This window comes from Callithrix jacchus, chromosome 8 (assembly GCF_049354715.1).
Source record: "Callithrix jacchus isolate 240 chromosome 8, calJac240_pri, whole genome shotgun sequence".
NCBI lineage: Eukaryota > Metazoa > Chordata > Mammalia > Primates > Cebidae > Callithrix > Callithrix jacchus.
Window position 1 is genome coordinate 141,164,745 of NC_133509.1, and position 18,634 is coordinate 141,183,378.

The window sequence follows — 18,634 nt, forward strand, 5'->3', positions numbered from 1 at the left end:
TGCAGACATCTTACTTCTAAGTTTCAAAATTAATTACAATATTGAGTAGTAAAAACAAGACATTATTGGCATAAATAGATGTAGAGAGGTCAGAAATAAGCTGATATATTAATGACAAATTAATTTCCAAGGTGAAAACCAAGAATATACACTGGTTAAGTCATAGTCTCTTCCAAAGAGGGTATTAGAAAAGCTGGATTTACACATGAAAAGAATTAAGAACTTTGGGTTAGAATTCATAAAAAAATCAATTCTAAATGAGTTAAAGTGTTACATGTATGGCTTGCCATTGTAAAATTTTCTCTCCAGCCAAAAAAAAAAAAAAATAGAAATGATTTTCTAGATTTTACACAGACAACAAAAGCAAAATTGAACAACTAGGACAACATCAGAATAGATCCTACAAAGCAGGGAAAACATTCCAACCTCAAGAAGGGAGAATATAGTTGTAAGCTATGCGTCTGAAAAAGTGTGAACATCCGAACTATACATATACATTTTAAAACTCGAAGGAGAAATGATCATAGCCTAATTGTAGGGTGTTCAGTTTTACCCCTCACAAAACTGTAAGAACACAGATCTCATGTTAAAGCTCCTCTCCCTGGGCAGGTATACATTTCAGGGTACATTTGGCTAGGTTAGACTTTGTAGTTAGTCAATCCAACACTAACCTAGGTGGTGCTGTAAATATACTTTATAAATGTTATTAAAAGTGTCATCAGGTGACTCCAAGTTAGGAAGATTGTCACTGATAACCTGGGTGGGCCTGATTCCATCAGAGCAGAACTGGAGTAGGTGACATTCCATGGTGATTGTCACTTCAGCTCTCTCTGCGATGTCCAGCCTGTACTTACTGATGACTTGTCTCATGGACACTGTACTTCCCTTGCCATCCCCTCACATTGTCATCCTCTATGTCTCACAGAAAAGTGGTATGTCCATCAGTAGTTTCTCAAACCTGAAAAGCAGACAGAAAAAAAGACAAAAAATAATATTTATTTGAGGATGGCCATCACAATGGGAATCTGCATGGTGCACTCAGGGAAAGGAAGACCATGGCTTTGAAAGAAAAATTAGAGGGTTATATCAGCAGCCTTGAGACAATTATCCTGGGCTAGAAGGATGAACAAGGGTGAAGTCAGTGTGAGGTTGGACAGGCAGTTGCTGGGCAGATGTACTTGGAGAAGAAATTACTTTACAGCTGTCATGGCCTTTGTTCAGGGTTGTGGTTTTGCCATCTATTTACAAAATTCCTTGTTATCAGGGATGAGGGTGAGAACCCTCCCTCATAGCCTTCTCCAGCTGCATTCACTGGTGGCTCCATTTTAATTCTGACAACATTGACACCCACTTCATGACACTACTGCTGAAGAAGGTGACTCAGTGACAGTTTGCCTAGCACAGGATCAATTCCACATCCACATCTCATGTTGACCAAGCAAGCTTATCCCCTGCAGTTCCCACCAGCCATGTGGACTCCCAGATGAGTCTAAACACAACTCAGTGCAGGGTCCTGAGCAATGAGGGTGATGAAAGTGTTGTCAGGCTTCCAAATGTGGCTGCAGGAGGCACAGCAAGAGACTCACCTGAGCTCCAGGAAATAGAGCATGAGCCCTGGAATTTAGACCATAGAAAGCACATTTTACTTTGAAGGGAGCAGGGAAAGCCAACGATAAGGGAAGAACAACAACTAAAAAGAAAGAGGAAAAACAGACGGCAGGCAAAGCATCGCCAGATCAGTGCTGATTGTGATTTGTATACTTTACTGTCAGAAGGTTCGGAGGTGAAACCTGTGAGGTTCTACATGACGCTGACCCTGGCCCAGCCTCTCTCCTGGCTGTAGTCAGAATCCCTAAAGACTGTTCTAGTCAGAGAATCTTTCTGAAGTTTCTGTCCTGACTCTGATTGGAGAAGACTCCCCAGGAAGCCCTGAGCTACCTCAGGACGCTGATCGTGCTGAATTTGGTGGAGGACTTTCCATCTCTGAAAGCGTCAATCTGCATTTTGTGCATCTGAGAACAGCTTCTCATATTAAAATAATTATTTAAAAAATATGCAGAGATGACACTGGTAAGCACAGAATTCTGAACTTAGAGAAGTTCACTGAAGAAACTGTAAAAAGGCAAAGTCCCACATCCTGACGGGAAATCAGCCTCCCTCTGCACCTGCCTCTGGGGTTGACTCTGATCAGTGGCTCCTGAGCGCCCCCTGCAGTTCATTTCCCACCAGCGTTCCTGCAGGAGGTTTGTGTCTGGGCTCACACTGACTTCCTCTCACTGTGCATCTTTCGCACAGTAATAGACAGCTGTGTCCTCAGCTCTCAGGCTGTTCATTTGCAGATACAGCGAGTTCTTGGCGTTGTCTCTGGAGATGGTGAATCGGCCCTTCACGGAGTCTGCGTAGTTTGTGCTACCCCCATCATATCTAATGGCTGAGACCCACTCCAGCCCCTTCCCCGGAGCCTGGCGGATCCAGTACATCCAGTAGCTACTGAAGGTGAATCCAGAGGCTGCACAGGAGAGTCTCAGGGACCCCCCTGGCTGAACCAAGCCTCCCCCAGACTCCAGCAGCTGCACCTCACACTGGACACCTGCAAACACAGAGACATCCTGGTCAGAAACTGCCACACACATCCACTGTTTGTCCCACTTATGTCCACACACACTCAGTCTCTCTATTTCTCCATGAATTACCTTTTAAAATAGCAACAAGGAAAACCCAGCTCAGCCCAAACTCCATGGTGAGTCCTCTGCGCTCAGTGCTGATCACTGAATAGAAACACCTGGGAATCCCAAGGCTGGGGCTCCTCTCCCAGAGCTGCAGGGTCAGGGCATGGCTGGTTTACATCAGGAGAGGGAGGGACCTATTTGCATGTCTGCTACTATATAGGAAGCTTTGGGGCTCGACGTCTGAGGAGCGGGCGGTGCCCAGAGCAGATGAGACTGTCCTGGGGGACTTAGATGACAATGGTTGTATTTGGGAAAACGTGCTGTCTTATTGTGAAATTGTTCTGATAAACCTTTAACAACTATCACATTTTTAATTATGTTTACCTATGTGTACAAATGGTGTTATTTAGAAGTCACTGGTTTCTTCATTTACAGATGTAAAAGTGAACACACACATGGAGGGGCTACGTGGTGAGTCTAAGGGCTCATATCTGCCATGAGTGAGTCCCAGTGTCTGGGACTATGCTCCTCACAGCTGGCCTCGATTGTTCTTAACTCTCTGATGGAACAAAACGGGCCTAGTGTGGTTTGGAGAATTCACTTCCTGCCATGAGAACCTGTGTGATTTTGTTGCATATCTCTAAAAATACAGAGAAAACTAGGCTTCAGACAGATCACTTTTTAGGTATATGTGACATTTAACATGTTTACTCATTACTTCCTGTCATCCCCTTTTTTGTATAAAATTTCAGTTGTTTATTTGTAATAAATTTCATGAGTTTTGACAGATAATAAAATTCACATTTTAACTTGTACAATAGTAAACTTAAAAAAAAACTGTTTTCCAGAAGGTGTTGAATCAATTCCCCTCTGCATTCCTCTTGTTCTATTATAGATTTATATACAGTTTTTTCTCCATCTCTTCTCCCGTTTCTTTGTCAAATTATTGATGTTTTCATATTTCTGTAGAGTAGTTTTTATTTTCTAAAATGCATGAGAATGAAATAATGTACTATGTACTATTATCTGCTTGACTTATTTTTTCTCAACAGAAATACTGAGAATTAAAACTTCTTGTGTATTTAATGGGTAGCATTTCAGCAAACAAATGTAGTGTAATTTGATTTTTCTATTAAGCTGCTAATAGATATTTGAATATTTTATTACGTTGGGTCTTATTAATAAATCTGCTACTCAGCTTGGTAATGTATATAGATTATAAATTATATGTGAATTATAGAAATATGTTTTTTTAACAACAACAACAATAACAGATAAGAGAATGTGCTATTTGGCAAATTTTCTTTACTATTTTAGATATTTGAAGCTATGAGCTAGAAAACAAATCTGTAAATGAAACAGTATCTGAGACTAATCTGAATAGATTTAGGACGTTCATTTTTCCAGGATGAAGGACATGCCAGTGACAGCCTCAGGGAGCCCTGATGATATGGCCCAAGGTGGCTGGCCCAGCTTGGTTTATACAATTTAGGGAGACATGAGACATTAACCCATGTATGTAAGACGTACATTGGTTTGGTTTAGAAGCAGGACAACTTGAAGTGGGGAGAGAGCTTCCAGGTCATAGGTAGGTAGGAGGCAAACGGTTACATTCTTTTGAGTTTCTGATTAGCCTTTAAGTGAATGCACAATTTACAGGAATAGTAACGTAGTCATTAGCCTGGCTGAGGGAGACAGTAGAGCAAAGGTAGCAGTGAGATACGCATTTTACTTATGTGAAAAGGAGGTGACTGTCCTTGGTCCAAAAGGGTTTTCCTTGTGGTCAAATTTGAAGGAGGCCTGCAGGTTTTAAAGATCTTAGTAGCTGTCATTTTAGGGAAAGCATGGGAGGTGGGTTTGCCTCAAAGTGCTTTCAGCTTGATTTTTCCCTTCGGCTTAGTGATCTTGGGGTCCCAAAGCTTTATTTTCCTTTCATGAACATGGAAATCTTGTGAAAACGAGTCCTTGTAGAGAGAAACGAAGGCGATGTGTCAGCTAAACTGAGGCGTATGAAATATCACCTGCTACAAGAGAAAACTGCAAACATGCAATGAAGGCTTAAATTCCAAAGAGGTGAACGTGCTGTCGTGTGAAATTATCAGTAACCACAAACTGAAGTGCATGATAAAGTGAATTAAATACGGCCTGAGAAGAACTTCAGGCCTCTGCGTTTGAGTCCTTCTGGGACAAACTGAATCCGTACCTGAATGGGGCAAAAACATTGAAAAGCTAACTTAGGAGTACGCACCTGTAACAATGGCTGAGTCTTGGCAGATTCCAGCAGCCGTCCCTCAACCACATGTACACTCTTGAGTGTGCAAAGTGTGTTTAAATAAGACAAATACCAACCTGTAGCCAATCCAGCTGTTTCTGTACCTCACTTCTGATTTTCCTGCAGCGTTTAAAAATATCTATAAATCTTCTTCCACCACATGGCTGCAGTTAAGCCTTTCTGAATCAGCTGTGATTCTGGGGGCTGTCCAATTCATGAATTATCAATTGCTCAATTAAACTCCTTTAAACATAATTTGGCTGGTTGTTTTTCTTATCAGGATTCCTACCCAACTGAATCCCTTTGCTCTAGAATGGGGGCAGTCAGAAAAATCTTGTGTGAGAAGCTTATGGTGTCACTTAAAGGGTATTCTGAGCCAGGGCACAGCCACGTTATACTGGGCTAGAGTCACTGTAGGAATATACTGTCAGCTCAGACAGAAACATCCCTGCAAGGTCGGGGCTGGGCTGCAGGGGGCACTCAGGACACACCCAGCACAGGCTCCCTCCCCAGAGCAGGTGCACAGGAGTCTGCGGAGGGGGTCCTCTCAGGGCCTGGGACTACATTAAAAAATCTAAAATAAGTATTTCACAAGGACTGCTGATGTATGAATAAATATCTTATCCAATTGTGATCATTTATCAAACTGGATGTTGTAGTGAGAGCCACTATGACAATGGGGATTTCAAACATTGCCATATATCTTAATATCAAGCAGTGAGAGGTCAGGAAGAGATCCTTTCTTATAAATAAGCGCCCTTTTGGAAAAAACACACTCACTTCCAAAATAATGGATTCACATATGAAGGTCTAGAAATGGTTCAAATTGCCGCTGAGACATTCAAATGTGGGTTCAAAGTGTGGGGTGTGTCCTGGGGGAGCCTGTTCCCCAGTGCGGGACGCTCTGTCAACTTGGAGATCAGGGATGTGTGGGAGACGCCTGGCTTCTAACAGGATTACAGCTTGAAACCTCGGCTTCTACGATTGTGTCGTCCATGTGTCACCTGTTCGCTCTTTCTCATACTGGGTCAGGAATTGGGCTATTAACTATCATCCTTCATGAATATGCAAATAACTGGGGTGAATATGGAGATGTCTGTGCCCTGAGTGCATCATCCAGCAACCACACCCCTCCTCAGGAGAATCCCCCAGAGTACAGCTCCTCACCGTGGACTGGACCTGGAGGATCCTCTTCTTGGTGGCAGCGGCTACAGGTAAGGGGCTCCCCAGTCCCAGGGCTGAGGAATAAACCAGGCCAGTCAAGTGAGACTTCACCCACGCTTGTCTCCTCTTCACAGCTGCCCTTTCCCAGGTGCAGCTGGTGTAGTCTGGGGCTGGAGTGCAGCAGCCTGGGGCCTCAGTGAAGGTCTCCTGCGAGGCTTCTGGATACACCTTTTCCACCTATGGTATGCACTGGGTGTGACAGGACCCTGCACAAGGGCTTTAGTGGATGCGATGGATCAGTAGCAACACTGGGGAGCATTGTTGCTGGGTGTAAGCAGTTTGAGAAGTGCGTGTGTGCCAGGAACCCTGCACATATAAGGGGCAGAATCCACGGTGACCCTCTGTCTCAGAGCCTCTTCCCAGGATTGAGTGTCCATGCTCATGTGTCAGATGACACAAACCCATTCCTCCTCTGAAAGAGCATCCCTCTGCTGCATGTCAAGGCATCCATTTCCACTCCCAGGCCAGAAGACAGGTGACAGAAACAAGCAGGTTTGTGGGACAGAGAGGTAAGAAAAGTGACAGGAACCAAGGAAACACCTTGTTTCCAGGACCTATAGTCTAAAGTCCCACTGCATACTTTGGGGTCCCAGATTCTCCATTGTGAACTTTCCTTGCACAAGACGGTTCTTGGGGGTTGGTTGGGGGAAATGCTAAGTGAGTTCCCTTCTTTGCTGAGCCCAGAGTTCTCACCCTCTGTGGTACGTGGTGTTTCTCTGCCCGGTTGAGTCACCCCTGCTGATCCCCTACCTGGGGCTCTTCAGGTTTGTTTCTTTGTTCATATTCTTATCTTTTTCTAGATTTCTCTTCATGGAGGACCCTTGGTAGCCTTGAGTGACAGCATAACCTAGGTCACCACATCTTAGCAGGTCTCAGGACTCTTTTTGTACCACAGTAAACACACACACCAGTTCCCCACATCCTTTCACTTCCTTACAGGAAAACACACAAGTGTCTTGAAGGAACTGTTTGCATGGGCCATGGGAGTGACGATGAGGCATCATCCTTCTCTGAGGATGCAGGATCTCCAGGTCCAAGGAGAAGAAAGGCTGCAGGTGCACAGAAGCCCAGCATTTCAGGACCTGGGAGAGGAATCACAGAAGATCACGTACAGCAGGACTGGTGAAGAGGAACAAGGCACTGATTGTAGATTTGAGTGAGGAGAACGAGGTGAGGCCTGGTCTTATGTCTTTGCTCCTTCTTTCTGTTGATGTGATGTGTCACACTGATTGATTTGCATATGCTGGACCACTGTTGCTTCACTGGGATAACCTGCACTTGGTCATGATGAATGATTATTATTGTGGTGTTGAATTGGGTTTGCTGAAATTTTCTTGTGGATTTTTGCATCTATATTCATCAAAGATATTGGTCTGTAGGTTTTTTTTTATTTCTTTGTCTGGTTTTCATATCAGGGTAATACTGGTCCCATATGGCACATTTGAAAGTATTCCCTCCCTCTCTATCTTTTGAATAGTTTGAGGAGTGTATGTATTGTTTCTTCTTTAAATGTTTGTGATAATTCAGCAGTAAGGCCCTCGAATCCTGGGACTTTTCATTGACTGGAGACCTTTAATTACAGCTATAATTTTCTTGTTTTTGGTCTCTTCAGGGCTTGGCTTCCTGCTGGGAAACACCAGAGTCAAAGGGGATCTTGGGTCTAATCTTTTTGCAGACGATATTGTGGCCTTCAACCACTTCTACCTGTTTGATGGAATGGAAACAGAGGCCCAGTGTGAAATCAGGAATGACTACTGGCCTAGAAGAAGGGGACTATGTGTTTGATGGAACGGACACAGAGGCCCAGTGTGGAAACAAGAATGAATACTGGCCTAGAAGAAGGGGACCCTCCAGAAGTGTCTCTGGTCTCAAGGTGGTATCAGGCTGCAGCAATTTGTCTAAAGGAATGGGTGGTGGGAAGGGAGTACAGAGTTTGCTTCTAACCTGGGGCAATACAGCTGCGTGAATTCCTTCCAGCTCTCCAAATTGAGCTCAGGGTTTGCAAGCACTGTGAAATTATTTTGCAGTAAGGATTGATGATATGTGTGATTGCCATGGGGCCTCATGTGGTTATTTTATTTAACTTTCCTCAACAGGGATAATCTCATGTGATTCGGAGTCTGTGTGAGCCTTTCAGTATGAAGCTGCAGAGACAGTGTGCTTTCACACAGCCCTACTGGGCTTCTAATAACCACAGGGACCTCTCCTCTCCCCTGCTTCCCTCTAGGTCTCTTTTCAACTCTGCAGTCTAGTCTTAGTCGTGTATTCCATTCTGTGGTTCTGTCATATGGGATAGACAAATGTCAGGCATATCTATTCAGCTGCCATGCTGATGTATGGACACTGGATGTTCCTAGCCACCTCCAAAAACTGTCATCCTCTATGTATCCCTGAAATGTGGTGTGTCAATCTGTACTTGTCAACGCTGAATAACTGACACAAGGTGACTCTGAAACATAATAATATTTACTCCACGTTGTGTATTGCAATTGAAGTGTGTGTGGGGCATTCCGGTTGGTAAAGGCAAATAAAGAATTAAGGAAAAATGGGGAGGGTTACATCAGCTGTTTTGAGGCAATTATCCTGGGCAGGAAGGAGCAGTCACAGGGTGGACACTGGTGTGAGTTTGAACAGGCAGTTGCTGGGCAGATACACTTGAAGAAGTGATTATTTGAAGTCTGTGGTGGCCTCTCTGCAAGGCTGTGGCTGTGAAGAGTCTACTTATGAAAGTTCTTGCTATCAGAAATATTTGTTAGACCCTCCTTCATGGCCTTCCCCAGCTTCATTCGTAGAGTTTTAACACAAGTGGCTCCATTTTGATTCTGATACATTTCACAAGCTCTTTCTAACACTACTTCTGAAGCAGATGACTCTGCAGTTTGCATAGAACAGGGTTAATTCCACATCCACACCCCATTTTGTTCAAGTAAGTCTATCCCTTTACTATTAATGGCCAATTGCATTCCCAGATGAGTCTACACACCACATAGTGCAGGCTCCTGAGCAAATGGGGAGAGAAGGAAGTCCCATCAGCCCCTCCCACGTGGCTTCAGGAGCCACAGCCTGAGCCCCACCTGCACTCCAAGAAAATGCCTTGAGCCCTGGAATGAAGACCACAGAGACCATCTGTTTCTTCTTCAGGAAGCAGGCAAAGCAAATACAAAGGGGAGAACAAACACTTCAGAGAAAGAACATGAATTAGAATCAAAAGCACCAGATCACTGCTGATGCTGATTGGTTTTAGTGTCAGGAGAAGAGTCAGACGTGAAACTTGTGAGGTTGTACATGACACTGACCCTGGCCCAGCCTCTCTATTGTCTGAGGCCAAAATTCCTAAAGACTGTTCTAGTCCGGGAATCTCCCTGAGGTTTCTGCCCTGGGTCTGATTGGAGAACACTCACCAGGCGCTGCTGAGTTTCCTCGGGACTCTGATGCTGGTGACCACAGTTCAGGACTTTTCATCTCTGTAAGCGTCATCTGCATTTGCTGCATGTGAGAATAGTCCTCATGTTAAAATGATCTCTTTAAAATTATGTCAAGAGAGATAGCATTAAGAAAAATACCTAAGGTAGATGAGGGGGTGACAGATGCAGCCAGCCACCATGGCACGTGTATACCTAAGTAACAAACCTGCATGGTCTGCCCATGTCCCGCAGTACTTAAAGTATAATTAAAGAAATAAAAATATAAAGAGATGATAATAATAAACACGGAATTCTAAACTTAGAAACTTTTACTAGAGAAACTGTAAGAAGATGAAGTTCCACATCCTGACAGGAAATCAGCCTCCATCTGCACCTGCCTCTTGGGTTGATTCTGATCAGTGGCTCCTGAGCGCCCCCTGAAGCTCATTTCCTACCAGCGTTCCTGCAGGAGGTTTGTGTTCCGGCTCACACTGACTTCCCCTCACTGTGTCTCTCGCACAGTAATACATGGCCGTGTCCTCAGCTCTCAGGCTGTTCATCTGCAGATACAGCAAGTTCTTGGCGTTGTCTCTGGAGATGGTGAATCGGCCCTTCACGGAGTCTGCGTAGTACGTGCTACCAGCAGTACCAATAGTTGAGACCCACTCCAGCCCCTTCCCTGGAGCCTGACGGACCCAGCCCATGGCATAACTACTGAAGGTGAATCCAGAGGCTGCACAGGAGAGTCTCAAAGACCCCCCAGGCTGAACCAAACCTCCCCCAGACTCCACCAGCTGCACCTCACACTGGACACCTGCAAACAAAAAGACACCATGATCAGAAACTGTTACACAGATTTACTGTTTATCTCACTCATGTCCATTCACACTCATTTTTCTATTTCTCCATGAATTACCTTTCAAAATAGCTAGAAGGAAAACCCAGCTCAGCGCAAACTCCATGGTGAGTTCAGTCTCAGTGTTCAGTTGTGATTACCAAATGCAAACACCTGAAAATCCCAGGGCTGGGTTCCTCTCACAAAGCTGCAGGGTCAGGGCTGGGCTGGCTTTCATCAGCAGAGGGAGGGCTCTATTTGCATGTCTCCTGCTATATAGCAAGATCTGTGGTGAGATGCATGAGGGGAGATTGGGGCTCAGAGCACGGGACAGTGTCCTTGGGAAGATTTGTGACATTGAAAGTTTTGGGAAATTGTGGTTTCTTATTGTAAATTTGTTCTGTGATAAACTCTTAAACCTATGAAAGTTATAATTTTGTAATTTCTATTTTTAAAACAGTTGTCTTGTGGTACAATAGATCTGTATAAACTGCATATATTTTAAGTTAGCACAAATCATCTTTTATTTTTACATATGTAGAGAAAACATGGTATGTGGCATTAATGTTATTTCCACGTTACAGGTGAAAAATCATTAGCAAAAGCACAGATGAGTTGTAAAATAAATATACAGCTGAATTTTATTTGGCTTTGAAAAGATGGAAACTCTGACATCTACAACAACACAGACGGGCCTGGAGGACATGATTCTAACTGGAATAAGTCAGATGCAGAAAGCCAAACGCTTCATGATCTCATTTACATGCGGGATCTAAAATCTCCATGCTCTTAAAGCAGAGAGTAGAACAGTGGGTCCCAGCACTGTGAGGAGAGGGAAAAGGGTGATGTTGGACAAACGGCGCAGAATTTTAGTTGTGCAGGTGGAATGACCTCTGGAGATGTAATGCACAGCGATGTTCCTTTATTTAATACTGTATCATGAACGTGATTTTTGCTAAATAGGGAGCTCTTAGGTGTCCTCATGTGACACACACACACGCAGTGCATTCAAAATAAATGTTAGCTCTGCAAGAAGAGGGATACACAAATTACCTTGACCATGATGAGCCTTTCACTATGTGTGTCTGATACGATTTGGATCTGTGTCCTGTCCCAAATCCCATGTTGCAACATCATCCTCAATTGTGAAGGTCAGACCTGCTGGGAGATGACTGGGCCATGGGGTGGTTATTTCATGGATGGTTTGGAAACAGATCCTGGTGCTGTTCTCATGACGGTTTGTGAGTTCTCACAAGATCTGATTGTCCAACAGTGTGTAGACACCTCCCCCTTTCCTGTGGTTCCTGCTCGGGCCATGTGATGTGCCTGCTCCCCTTTGTCTTCTGCCACGAATCTAGCTTTCCTGAATCTCCCCAGAAGGACAAGCCACTACACTTCTACAGTCTGCAGAAACGGGAGCCAAGTAAACATCTTTTTTCCCCTCAGATTACTCAGTCTCAGGCATTTCTTTATAGCAGTGTGAGAATTGACTAATACATGTTCAAAATATCAAGTGGGGCACCTTAAACACATATATTATTAAAATATTTCAATTTTATCTCAAAAACTAAAAAAATCATATTTACTCTTAGAAAAAAGCAATACATACTTCATATCTTCTCAATAAAAATGAGAACATAAGAAAACATACACTAAGACATTTTTATTTTTTATTTATTTTTTCTTTCTTTTTTTTAATTTTTTTTATTTTTTTTTATTTTTTATTGGATTATAGGTTTTGGGGTACATGAGCAGAGCATGCAAGACAGTTGCGTAGGTACACACATGGCAGTGTGCTTTGCTTTTCTTCTCCCCTTCACCCACATTTGGCATTTCTCCCCAGGCTATCCCTCCCCACCTCCCCCTCCCACTGGCCCTCCCCTTTTCCCCCCAATAGACCCCAGTGTTTAGTACTCCCCTCCCTGTGTCCCTGTGTTCTCATTTTTCATCACCCACCTATGAGTGAGAATATGCGGTGTTTCATTTTCTGTTCTTGTGTCAGTTTGCTGAGGATGATGTTTTCCAGATTCATCCATGTCCCTACAAACGACACGAACTCATCATTTCTGATTGCTGCATAATATTCCATGGTGTATATGTGCCACATTTTCCCAATCCAGTCTATCATCAATGGGCATTTGGGTTGGTTCCAGGTCTTTGCTATTGTAAACAGTGCTGCAATGAACATTCGTGTACATGTGTCCTTATAGTAGAACGATTTATAGTCTTTTGGATATATACCCAGTAATGGGATTGCTGGGTCAGATGGAATTTCTATTTCTAAGGCCTTGAGGAATCGCCACACTGTCTTCCACAATGGTTGAACTAGTTTACACTCCCACCAACAGTGTAAAAGTGTTCCTTTTTCTCCACATCCTCTCCAGCATCTGTTGTCTCCAGATTTTTTAATGATCGCCATTCTAACTGGCGTGAGATGGTATCTCAATGTGGTTTTGATTTGCATCTCTCTGATGACCAGTGACGATGAACATTTTTTCATATGATTGTTGGCCTCATATATGTCTTCTTTCGTAAAGTATCTGTTCATATCCTTTGCCCACTTTTGAATGGGCTTGTTTGTTTTTTTCCTGTAAATCTGCTTGAGTTGTTTGTAAATTCTGGATATCAGCCCTTTGTCAGATGGGTAGACTGCGAAAATTTTTTCCCATTTTGTTGGTTGCCGATCCACTCTAGTGACTGTTTCTTTTGCCGTGCAGAAGCTGTGGAGTTTCATTAGGTCCCATTTGTCTATTTTGGCTAAGACCTGGCACCATAAAAACCCTAGAAGGAAATCTAGGCAAAACTATCCAGGACATAGGAGTAGGCAAGGACTTCATGAACAAAACACCAAGAGCATTGGCAACTAAGACATTTTTAACAGCTTTGCTTATAGTACTCATAAACTGGAAAGAAATTTAAAATCCATTAACAGGAAATAAATCAAAATATTGTCATTTATTTACTTGATGGACTGACTGAGATGTAAAATCTCTCTCCTTCTCTGTGTCCCTCTCTCTCCATATGTATATGAAAACATTCAGGTTTCATATCAGAATCAGTCCATTATTGAATAAATGACAATATGTTGAACTAATTTTATATATTAAATAACATGAAATAGCCTCAAAGATAGCAAAGTAGCCTCTTACCAAAACAGGTCTATAATGTTTGATTACATTTATATAAAGTTCAAAACAGTAAAAAACATATGTCTATAGTATCAAAAATCAAAACATATCCCCAATGTAGGTGTTCACCGCAGGCACAGAGAAAGGCCCGAGCTGGGAGAATGGACTTGTGTTTCTGGCTACCTTAGGTTTTTGGAACAAGGATATTCACATTTGACAGAAATTCTCCAGTGACACATTTCAAATCCATGCATTTTTTCGTACACAGAAATTTTGTCTCATAGAAACAAAAAAAATGCTGAATAGTTTAAAATTCAGAAATAGTAAAATGAATATTAAACCCTGTTCAAACTACAAACATTATTACATGAATTAATAAAATTCATTCAGGTATGCCTACTAAAATTAAATACCAAAAATAAAAAAGTAATTGTAACATCTGAAACTTAATAAGCACACATTTCACAGAGAAGAAAAAATTGTCAAGACATGTGGAACATGTATTTTTTTAAATCAAATGTCACTATCTTATTTATACAATATTATAGCCTATGTCATTAGTGTAAATTACTAATATTTTGTGTAATATTGCAACTGAGAACAACTTTAAAAGAAAAAGCATATTTGAGAACACATGGACTAAACTGAATGTATTTCCAATGTTGGTCCAACTTTCACAACTGTAATAATATCCTGGTTTTGAGTGGGGATTTGGAAAAAGTAATTCTTTTTTGAAAACTGAACAATCTATTAAGCACCCAGTTTGTACCGGGCATTGGGCTAGGCACCCTCACTGTGAGCTGTTCCCAGACCAGAATCATCTACTTAGAAATTAAAAGCAAGACAAGAACCATTGTTGTAACCATAAAAATTGGGGGGCAGAAGGCCATATCGTTTATGCAGGTAATTCCCAGGCCAGAAAATGCACCCACCAGAAACTTGGTTTCCAACTCTCGATAAGTCTCCACAAAACAGTTGTTTTAAAGCTTCTCAATGTTGACAGAGAGGAATATTGTTGTCTCTTTGCCCAATGGGGCAGGCGCCTGGTAGACATTCAAATATTCTGAATGCTTTTGATAAAAGGAGCCCGATGATGGCCTCCTCTAAAGAATATCAATATCTGGATTAATCAGAGCTACTTGGGAGGCTGAGGCAGGAGAACTGCCTGAATCCAGGAGGTAGAGATTGCAGTGAACCGAGATTGCGCCATTGCACTCTAGCCTGGGCAATAGAGCAAGACCAAGACTTGAGGGAAAATAAATGCCTTTTTTTCCAGTTTGCATGGTTGCAACAGCCTTTACCAGATATAAACATCCCCGTCCTGACTGCATAAATGTTTAAGGTAGACCTAGTTTTGGATTCCTGAGTCAGAATCTTCCAGTTGTCCGCACCCTCACAAAGCCAGAGAAGCCAGAGATTTATCTTCTGGAAAGGAGTGAGTGGATGGCACGGCTGGTTTAGAAACAAGACAATCTGCGCCTGCATTTACAGAAGAACACACAGAGGAGAACGAACTAGGGCTGTCTGGTCTCGCACACACGTGTGGGACTCAAGGGCGGGCCCAGGTCTCACCAGCTCTAGTTATCAGTGCTGGGGCTCGAGAGCCCTTGGCGGAAGTCCGGTGGGTCATCGAACTTCAGGTCCAAAAGCACGGGAAAGCTGTTCGCCTCCACCTCCAGGTGGCGCTGTGGGCGTTTGGTCGCCTCAGTGTCTGTCCTTAGGGAGCGACCTCTGTCTTCCGGGTTTTCATTCTCTCAGCCGCCTCGAGCTCCTCAGAGACACAGCCGCGCTGTGACAGGAGCTGAGGTGGGATTTCACTTTGTTTTCGGAGACCTTTCAGCTCCGTCTCCTGTTCTCGGAGCTCCACCTCCAGCTCCTCCATCCTCCTCTTGAGATGCGTGTTCTTCTGCTCCTCCCTGTTGGTGTCCCGGCCTCTTCCCGGCTCTGCGCTGGCCACCGCCTCCTGCAGCGCCGGGGTCCGCGGGGCGTGGCTCTCCTCAGGGGCTGCAGCGGCAGCTTCCGCTCCTGCGCGGTGGCCGCGCTCTGCGTCACGGCGATCTCAGCGCGTCCTTCTCAGACTTCCGGTGCGTGTCGGCTGCTGCGGCTGAGAGGCCTTTTCACCGCTGCCCTCGACACTGGATGCCACAGCCGCAGATGGGGCTTCACGCCCAGATCACTGGGAACCGTGACTCCAGGTCTCGGTTTTCTCCCGGGCCTTGTCTTTGGGCATCTCGGCAGCTTCCTCCAGCTCCTGGAATTTCTCTGCAAACGTTGTCAGCTGCTGCTCAGGGGAAAACCCCAAAGCAAACACCGTGTGGGCTCCGCTGTCGGCCCTGCCCAGACTTCTGTGGCGTTTTGGGGAAGGGCGTATTTGGTGCGATTGTGCTGTTGATGGTCGCCTTGGCTCCGCCCACGCTGACGATCTGACAGCGGTTCCTTGTGACGTCATAGAAGGAGGAAACGGTGACCGCTGAGCTCGCAGGATCCAGTTCTTCCTGATGTTGGGGTCGTTCTGGAAGACATGGGCTCGGGTGAAGTTGGGCTGTTCTCCCATCTCCAGCACTGCTCCAGCAGCCACTGTGACCCGGCCTCTCCGGCTCCCTCTGAGGCACCTGCTGAAGCCCCTGCACACCAGCCTCAGCCCTGGCACTGCTCCAATCTGTGGGGCTGCCCAGGCATGGGCTCTGGACAAAATAATTAGAAGAGATGAAAGGATAATGTGTAATAAGGAGACATCAGCATTCCATCTCAGAAAAAATTGAAAATATGTGATACATGCAAAGTCCTGAGAATAAACCTTGAAGCACAGGAAGGGTCTCATGTATGTTGTGTTGAACAACTGAAACAAAGCAGAATGGAATTAAGTGTTTCTGTGTTTATCTAGTTCAAAGAGAGAGAAGCTTCGAGTCCTAGGGACACACACAATTTGCCTGCTTCTGCCCATCTCGGAGCTACTGGCTGAAGCCTTCAGAAGGCAGGAGGTGAATAAGTTTCTCAGGACAATCTAATCACACCCGGACAGGGAGAAAAAATTATCACCTAGGATGGATTTAAAAATGTGTGGTTAAAATTTCATTGAAAATTGAGAAAATTTGGTGGTATACATAGAGTACAAAGCTACATTATGATTTATAAATGCAATATGGAATAACTAAATTGAACTAATTGACATATATATCACCTCCAATTTTTATCTGTGTGTGTGTGTGTGTGTGTGTGTGTCTGTGTGTGACAAGAATATTTGAAATTTGTTCTTGGCTATTTTACATAACTGGTAGACTATGTTTAAACTTACAAATAGACATTAATTTATGTAAACTATAGAGAATGGCTGAAATCATTTATGGATTACTCTAAATTTTGTTAATCATTAAGTTTTGTTCTTTGGGACATATTTTATAACTTTTTAATAATATTAAATGTTAAAGATCATAGATGTATTCATAAGTTTGTGTATTTACACGTCTATAGATGTAAATTTATGTCTCCATAGCTATGTAGTTGCTGATATCAACAGTCATTAATAAATCTCTAGAAAAATAAGTGCAAATTATTAGGAAAAAATATTTCTTGAAGGTATAAATATTTTTTAAATGCCCCTACCTATAAATTTAAAAATTACAAAAACACAAATATCTCAATTAAAAATTATGATAAATAAATATTTTAAAATATTGCAACCTCAAAAACAAGTCGACCTTCTGCAGCTGAGACAGGAAACCTCCCCCCTGCACATGCTCCTGGAAACTCTCCTGTCCTCTGTGGGTTCCGGGCGCCCCCTGGTGGCCCCATGCCCCCCATGCAGGAAGGTTCGTGTCTGGGCTCACAATGACCTCCACTCACTGTGTCTCTAGTACAGTAATAGATGGCTGTGTCCTCGGTTTTAAGGCTGTTCATTTGCAGATAAAGTGTGTTCTTGGCGTTGTCTCTGGAGATGGTGAATCGGCCTTTCACGGAGTCTTTGTAGTTTGTTCTACCCCCATCAGGATTAATTTCTCCAACCCACTCCAACCCCTTCCCTGGAGCCTGGCAGACCCAGCTCATCCAGTAGTCACTGAAGGTGAATCCAGAGGCCGCACAGGTGAGTCTCAGGGAACCCCCAGGCTTTGCCAAGCCTCCCCCTGACTCCACCAGCTGCACCTCACACTGGACACCTGCAAACACAGAGACATCCTGGTCAGAACCTACCACACATATCCACTGTTTCTCTCACTCATGTCCACTGGCACTCAACATCTCTAGTTCTCCGTAAATCACCTTTTATAATAGTAACAAGGAAAACCCAGCTCAGCCCAAACTCCATGTTGAATCCTCTGTGTTTGGTGCTGATCACCAAATGAAAACACCTGAGAATTCTGGGGCTGGGCTTGTTTCCCAGAGCTGCAGGGTCAGAGCTGGGCTGGTTTTTATCAGCAGAGGGAGAGCCCTATTTGCATGTCTCCTGCTACAAAGCAAGCTCTTGGGTGGGACGGCTGAGGAGAGACCAGTGCCCAGAGCGAATGAAAGTGTCCTGGAAATCATTGGCGGTAATCCTATCATTTGGGAAAATATAACTTCAGATCATGTGATTGTGTGTTGAAAATCATTTAGCAGTCATCATCTTATTTTACTATTATGTATTTGTTGGAATATCTTTAATTCAAGTGTCAATGTTACACATTTAGAGAGGATAAATTATACACAGAGCAGTGCCGTTGTGCAGTGTGTCCAATATCACACATCTGGACAGAGTTAGTCCCATCTGTGCCCGTGTCTCCTATTACTGGAAGAAACTTCCCCCTGATACACTGCTCCAGGGCAGTGTGGGACATGTCTAGGGAGGATTCAGGATATACCACCTGTCGTAACTACTTTATGTGATTTTGCCTTTTCTAGTGTTTATCTGAAACATACAATCAGTGTTCATATGTGTGTGTCTTCAGAAGTCCATGATTATTCAAGTGCCAGTATTCATGTCTTTCTTTCTCTTTCTCAGCGAATAGATTCATTTTTGTAGCAGCTTTATTAAAAATCAATCAATAATGAACTCAAATGGATAGAGCAGCATTTGGAAAATGTTGATGTATATGTGCAGTCATTGAGTCAGCACTTCAATCATATTG

At 43.5% G+C, this 18,634-nt stretch overlaps 1 pseudogene and 1 gene segment (V, D, J or C); both read right to left on the reverse strand.

Moving 5' to 3' along the window:
• Positions 1 to 9,975: 9,975 nt before the first annotated feature.
• On the reverse strand, positions 9,976 to 10,614 carry LOC144577498 (immunoglobulin heavy variable 3-23-like). The segment is given in 2 exon segments: positions 9,976 to 10,383; positions 10,486 to 10,614. Coding segments are annotated over 2 exon segments (444 nt in total).
• Positions 10,615 to 12,615: 2,001 nt separating this feature from the next.
• On the reverse strand, positions 12,616 to 16,086 carry LOC144577499 (homer protein homolog 2 pseudogene; annotated as a pseudogene).
• Positions 16,087 to 18,634: the final 2,548 nt, after the last annotated feature.